At 44.0% G+C, this 7,024-nt stretch overlaps 1 protein-coding gene across 2 annotated transcripts; it reads right to left on the minus strand.

The window, feature by feature from the left end:
* Window positions 1-437: 437 nt before the first annotated feature.
* On the minus strand, window positions 438-5,152 carry CKX7 (cytokinin oxidase 7). Of its 2 annotated transcripts, none has more exons than XM_088956599.1 (4): window positions 4,207-5,152; window positions 3,795-4,094; window positions 2,383-2,641; window positions 438-963 (listed from the first exon to the last, which is right to left on the minus strand). In XM_088956599.1, the coding sequence occupies exons 1-4, from the start codon at window positions 4,897-4,899 to the stop codon at window positions 911-913; spliced, it is 1,305 nt and encodes a 434-aa protein (XP_088812725.1). In that variant the 5' UTR covers window positions 4,900-5,152; the 3' UTR covers window positions 438-910. The 2 variants fall into 2 exon arrangements, with proteins under 2 accessions (XP_088812725.1, XP_088812723.1); XM_088956597.1 differs by having other exon boundaries at window positions 2,379-2,641.
* Between the last annotated feature and the right edge of the window lie 1,872 nt (window positions 5,153-7,024).

Consider the following 7,024-nt stretch of genomic DNA (forward strand, 5'->3'; position numbering starts at 1 on the left):
TTTTTCTGCAACTTCTGCTTTCTTTCCTCTTGATGCTTTTTTTTTTTTAAGTCGACGACGACAACAACAACTACATGAAACAACACACCCAATCTAACTTAGATTTGATTTAGATGTTGCCCCTGCGTCCAACAGAATCCGATTCCCTTCCTTTCCCTTCTGTCTCTTCTTTATTCATTTCCTTTCCTACTTCTTCAAGTTTTGATTCAAACTTTTGTTAACCACAACTCAACTCGCTTTTCATTGGTGGGCTCTTTCCCCTAAAACTCAATCAACCAATCAACATTAAGTCAACTCTCATTTCTAAAGTCAACTCTCTTCCATAGATTGGATTATTATTGGCCCATCGACAGTTATTGAACATTAATGAGTATTTGAGTAATAGGCAGAAGAAAAGAAGCAACATACGGCTCAGATTGATCCGATCAGACGATCAAATTAAGTCATCCTCATCAACGTCATATTCTTGCATTCATAATAAATAACTGACTGAGAACAACAAATGATTTCATCGTCATATCACCGTTACCTTCTTACAACTAACGACAACAACAACAATAAATGAAGACGGCGACAAGATATGGACTAATTTTTTTCCTTTTTCTTTTTCTTATAAATAGATAAGTTGAATTCAAAATTAATTAAAGCGACGGGTGGTGGGTCCTGGAAAAGATCTTCTGTCCCGGCGCCAGGATGGCCAACGGATCAAAACGGTCCTTCCTCTCGACGAATCTGGACCATTGATCTCCAAAGTGCAACTTCCATTTTTCCTCTGATCGGTAGTGGGGGAGGTAGAGCTTAAAATCGAACCCGTGATCTATACAACACTGGATGATCTCCTTGTTCTGGGATATCAATTCTTCCACGGCCGGACCCTTTGAACACGGAGGATCGAACCGCAGCAATGCGATCAAATAGAATATTTTCGCTTCCGGTAATACCACCGACGTCCGGCCATCCCACCTGAAATCAACAATTTTCCAATTTAGTAGATCGCATTTCATATAATTCCAAGAGTACCCCTACAATCATCCAAAACTCAATCACCTGAGTCTCTTTTAATTCAACAACATTCAAATCAACGGCTACGGCTATGAGCCTCCTCCTACTCCATTTCCTCACGAAACAAAAGCCCACATATATTTCGATATTTATTAGATAATAAATATAACGAATTCGAAAAGTCCAAGAATGATAAGAAACCTCAAAAATAGCGGGGACCACCCTATTAACCCATGCAACGCGATTCGGGTGGGCCCACCGCATCTTTGTCTCAATCGGGCGCGTCGTGTTTGCTTATACGCTACTCTTTTACACCCCCACCTTTTTTTTTTTTTGCCTAATCCTAATTCCTAAAACATACTCCCTTTGACTGCGATGGGGATGGGCATCGCACGCCATCGCCGTGTCACTCGACCTTCTCTTAGGTCAGAAATCCAGTCTACCGACGGATTGGAATCCGGAAGCAAGATCTAATTTCTCCTCTTCCTGCCCAGGTGGTTCATGCCATTCGCACGTCAGGCGGACGGTTGATTGAGTTGGTACTTGGCAGTAGCTGACTAAGATCCACTCTTACCACTCTCCACCGTCCATGACTACGACTATGAGATGGTGGTGGCTTAAATAAAAATAAAAATAAAAAAACTATGGGTTTCAACAGGAATAGATCCTAAGGTGACCGTCCGATCAGATCTAACAGGTTGAGACTCGAGAGTCAAGATTCAAGAATCATGAAAACCACCTTTCCCCCCTCTTCCCTCAATCCAAAATCCCAAATAAGAATATAATATAATAAAATAGATGGACAAAAAGAGATATCCTGATCCTGATGGTGGACAATAGTACGTTTGTCACACCACTGGGGGGTGGGGGCCCGGCTTCATCATCCGTCATTCCCCGTTGCTACCCAAAGAAGAAATAAAATGTGAAGTAAGGAAGCATCTAATTGGGTGGCTGATGAAGTGGTCCAGGTTCCAGCTCCACACCGTCGGATGGATGGATCAGGATGACGCAGTGAATGTGAAGCTAGTAGTAGCAAAGGGAGGCAGGAGCACGCCACCGAAGCTAGCTGCCCAGTGCCCAGACAAGAAAAACAAAAAAATGGTCGGGACCCACACGCCACACCCACCGAAAGAAAAAGGCATAATTAAACCCTTTTAGTAGACCAGCGCCCCTTACGGCCTTACCGTTTTAGTAGACTAGTACACTACCTGGATCCCATGCTGCATGCTCCATAATTCATTGCCAAATCCTAGCCGTTGAGGGCAACGGGGATAGATAATTGGTCCCATCCATTCCCCAATCCTACCAATCCGATTCAATCAAGATAAATGAACAAATAAATGAAAATTGGGTTGTGAATGGGGTGGATTGATTACTTGCTTCTGAGTAGAGGGTAGACTAACATGGGCCCACCAATCCCATGGTTGAGGATGTTCTTAAAGACGAGGCAATCGAAATCCAGGATGTCCCGGCTGGAGACGAGGAGGTTCAACCAAGGGTGAGGTGCGTCCCAGATGCCGTTGGCTTTTGCCTCTTGCTCCACCCGCTTCACACGCAGTAGGAACTCCGTGTAACTAGTATCCAGCTCGTACTTGAGATCCCTACAAAATCTCAGCCGTCCAAGAATGTGCTCCATCACCTGCACAATGGAAAATGGTGGTGATATCAGAAGGGTCCTACGTGTATTTTCATGATTGGGCCGGGGGTGGGGGGATGGGGATTCGCCCATCCAGGAAAATGATGGGGGAGTTTGGACAATTGCGGAAACGAGGGGCCCGCCGCGTCAGCCAATTCTCAATCCCAATCAGCAATTCAGCTTTGGGGTACGAAAGCCAATCGGGATTTACTGCCTTGCCCCTAATATCACTTTCTCAAATTACGAGAATGGACACTCGAGAGTTGAGAATTAATTTAAGAAGAGAAGTTGCGAAACTTCCAAGGGCGCCGGGCGGAGGCGGACTGCCCGATTGGCGATTATTGCGCATTTGCGCTGCGGGGAGGGAATTAAGGAGCCAACACGCAAATCCGAGGAAGAGAGAAACCGATGATGAACTCAACTGACAAATGGGTGGGGTGTTGATGGTAAATTGTGGAGAGACGTAGGGGCATTTGCGCAGTAGAGTAGATCGGAAAATGTACAGGGAGTACGTATGGTCAGTTTCCAGACATGCAAGCAACGAAACGATGGACCCCATATCACAACATAACCCCATATGCAAGCAATGGATGCTAGCGTCATGACTCAATGACGAGGAACAGAGAATAAGGAATGGTACAAGTAGAAGGTTAAAATCATCCAATCAGCTGTTGAGCTGTTTTGACACCATGGTAAATTAAATTATTAAGGTATACGGAGCCACTCACAACTCACAAACTATGAATGAACCCAAATGCCAAAACAATTCAATGTGTGCTTGTGTTTGTGTGAGTGAAGGAGAGTGACCACTCACTAGTCACTACACAGAGACAGAGGATGATGACTCTAGCTTTGCGTCCGCCCGTCAAAGCATTTCCTCTTTTCTCTCTCTTTCTCTCTCTTTAAACAAAAAAAAAAAAAAAATAAATAAATAATTACAAGTGCTGCTCTAGACGATAACGTTTTTAGGTAACGCCTTTTACTTATACAACATGGAAGGGAGAAAATAATATTATTATCAAGGAAGGATGAAGGGTGACATTGTAAATAGTTGCAAATCATGGAACCCCGGCCCCGGTTCCACTAGCCAATCAATGGTTGCCAAGTGAGCGGAGCCGCATTTTAGTTTTAATAAGGAGGGGAACCGGAACTATACCTCATCCACGGTGGAGGGATCGTCGTCTTTGTCGTTGTTGTTGTTCATGTTGTGATGCAAGGCAAGCTCCAGACAGTAGAGCACGGGTCCGGCGGTTCCAGGGATCAAACTAGGATCGAACCGTTGGTCTGACCGTAGCGGCACCGACGGCCAACCGTTCACCCGGTCGTCGCTGTTAACGAAAGCGAATCCCTCCACGTAGTCGAACGACTCACCTTCTCCTTCCGGCCGAGTTATCAGGAACTCGGCGTCAGCCGCGAATTCCTTGAACTCCACATACACTAATCTTATCCATCTCACCTAAAACCATCACGGAAATCCGTTGGTCGCCACCAAACAACACAAACATCAAATTTACATGCAATACTCAAAATACACTAGGGACTACGTTACGTATCGTCATGATACTCACCCTGTCTGGAGCGGTTTGTAACGGAACTCTGGCTCTGGTAATGATTCCGAACTGACCGAGACCGCCAAGAACCCCGAAGAATAGTTCCGCGTTCTGCGTCTCAGAGCAAACTAAGATATCTCCTTTACCCGTTACGACCTCTAGTTCCGTTACATTCGATGTCTGTGGTCCGTAGCGAAAGGCTTGACCACTTATCCCGGCGTTGGATAGCGTACCACCGACCGTCAGGCCAAGGTAGTCGGTCCAAGACCTGGGCGCCAGACCGAAGCCCCGTACGCACCGTTTGAGTACATCTTCCCACAGCACTCCCCCTCCGACGTCGACGTAAGCCGAGTCGCCAAACCTCACCACCTCAATCTGAGTTTCCATGGACCCCATGTCGATCACCAGCCCTCTGTCCGTCATAGCCTGTCCATTGATGGAGTGGCCGTTACCCCTTGCAGCGACCGTGAGATGGGCGGACCTGGAAGCCGCTCTGATTACTCTTACTACGTCTTCTCGGGAGGCTGGCCTGATGACTGCTAGCGGCTTTGCTTCAATGATACCGCCGAAATCCTTGGCAGCAGCAGCGGTGCGGACGAAATCTATTGTCCCTTGTAACTCGAGGCCTCTTAATAGGCTTGCATCGTCGTCGTCGCCTGGTCTTGTTTCAGTTTCATTTCCATGAACGAATCGCTCGAGGAACGCTATCATCGTTGCCGTTGGCGGAGGATTTGGATTCCTTCTCTGGTTTGTGGCGAAGCAGAATTGAACTCACTATGCCTCTCTCTCTCTCTCTGTTTGACGATCCTGTGTATCGCGGTGGTTTCCCAGTAAGGTTTGGGGGATTTGTAAAAGAAACGAACAAGAAAGAGGTAAAATTGGAGGGAGAGGGATTTGGTTATTGTTTAGTTTTGGCTTTTTTGATTAATAAATAATGACGTCACCGAGGCCTACTTTAAAAATGTCTTATTGACGGCCTGATCCGATCGACATCCTCTGTCTGCCACTCGGCATTTCTGATTTTATTTTATTTTTCATTCCTACTGGCCCACTCTATACGGTGAAGATTTCGCCGTATATTAAAATACAGTATTTCGAACGGCTAATATTTAAAGGGAGAAAATCATCGAGATGGGGCACAAGGCTGAGTAAGATCATGGGAGTATTGAATAATATACATAGTTACATAATAACATAGGCAACTCATGAAAAGGAACAAGCAGCCATGATGTACGGTTTGCAACTGCCGTATCATCGTAGCGAGGTTTAGTCACGACTCACGTAGGAAACTTTTTCAACGTCAATATTTATCTATCTATCTATGTACGTATTATTATTATTATTATTATTATGATACCGAATGGTATGATACCCAAAACAAACTTACAGGGAATAAGCCGTGTTCATCAAAATTCAGGGACTTGGCTCAGCAAACGAGTCACCTTATGGATGGAAGGGGCGATGTATTGGGTTTGGGGCTGTAGGAAGAAGGCCCAGCCCAGACATGGTGAAGTAATTTGTCTCCATATAAGCGCGACCTACTGCAAATTTAGCAATTGATAGAAGTTACGACTTACAATTGATGATACTGCTTTAATTAATTAAATCAATTAAATTAATTGGTTGGGTAGCCTAGCTAACGATTGTATCATCTAGGAGAAAAATTCCTGTTTAAACAAACACAAAGTTTGTCTTTCCAACGTAGCACTTGTACACATAGAAAAGTTGTGATTGGAGGGTGGTGCATAGTTGAATAATTAGCAACATCGATCAAGTCAGGTAGAGAAAAGAAACAAAAGGACAGAGAAAAAAGCAAAGAGATGTAGGCTGTGCAGGAAAATAGAGACGCTATTTAGTTTGGGAAGCTGAACCTCTCTATCTCTACTTGTAAAGGGTGTGCCCAGCAAACAAAATTTATTCGATGGGTGGGGTTGTGTAGTGGAAAGAGGGTTTACATGAAGTATCAAGATGCAGCGACCAAAATGGAAAATCAATATATGAAGAAATGATGATTGAAGTGACCCTTTACATCAGTAGAGTAGAACATCCTGGACATATCCATACAACATCACTTTCACATACATATCAAGTTTCCAGGTTTATTTTATCTATCAACGGAGAGAACCCAACCCATCCCAACTCAACTTAAACATGGGAAGCAAACCTGGAAGCCCATGTTTCGTTTTCTCTCTCTCTCTCTCTCTAATTAGAACCCAGAATCAGGGATAGGGAACTAAACTTTTCTCCTCATCAATTAAAGCAAAAGGGTAAGAATGTTTGCGTGGTTGGTGGGGGGGACCATTGTTCAATTCGGAGATAAATGAAGGCTAATGTCATTATGCATTTAATAATAAATTTGGTAGCATTCCATGATGTTGGAGAGATTATGATATTTCTCTATGATTTATTATTAAATTTAAGCCCAAAAAACAATGCCATTGCCATCATCTATATCGGCAGCGACACCTTTTCAATTACTTTTACATATACATTAATTAATTAATTAAGTAATGGTCAATTTCAGTCCATCAGAAGAAAGTTAGAAATCCAATTCAGCGTTGGGTTATGGCCCATGGAGATGAAGGTATTACTAATATTACTAAGAGAGGAGAGCACCCAACGACTTATCTGACGGGTTTAATTGGTTACCTGGATAAGGGCCGTTGCTTGGTCTCATGCTAATCAGCTAAAACCTTGGGCTTACAATCATACCAAAAGGACAGCTTTGAACCTGAGAGACTGAGAGTGAGAGCACCCGCTTTTATATTTGCTCAAATTATCTGTTTTTCTGTCCACTCCTCCCGACACCGTCCATTGATCGATGGTGACTAACAAT

The sequence above is a fragment of the Nelumbo lutea genome, chromosome 8 (genome assembly GCF_056320005.1).
Source record: "Nelumbo lutea isolate HS-2025 chromosome 8, American lotus-T2T, whole genome shotgun sequence".
Lineage (NCBI taxonomy): Eukaryota > Viridiplantae > Streptophyta > Magnoliopsida > Proteales > Nelumbonaceae > Nelumbo > Nelumbo lutea.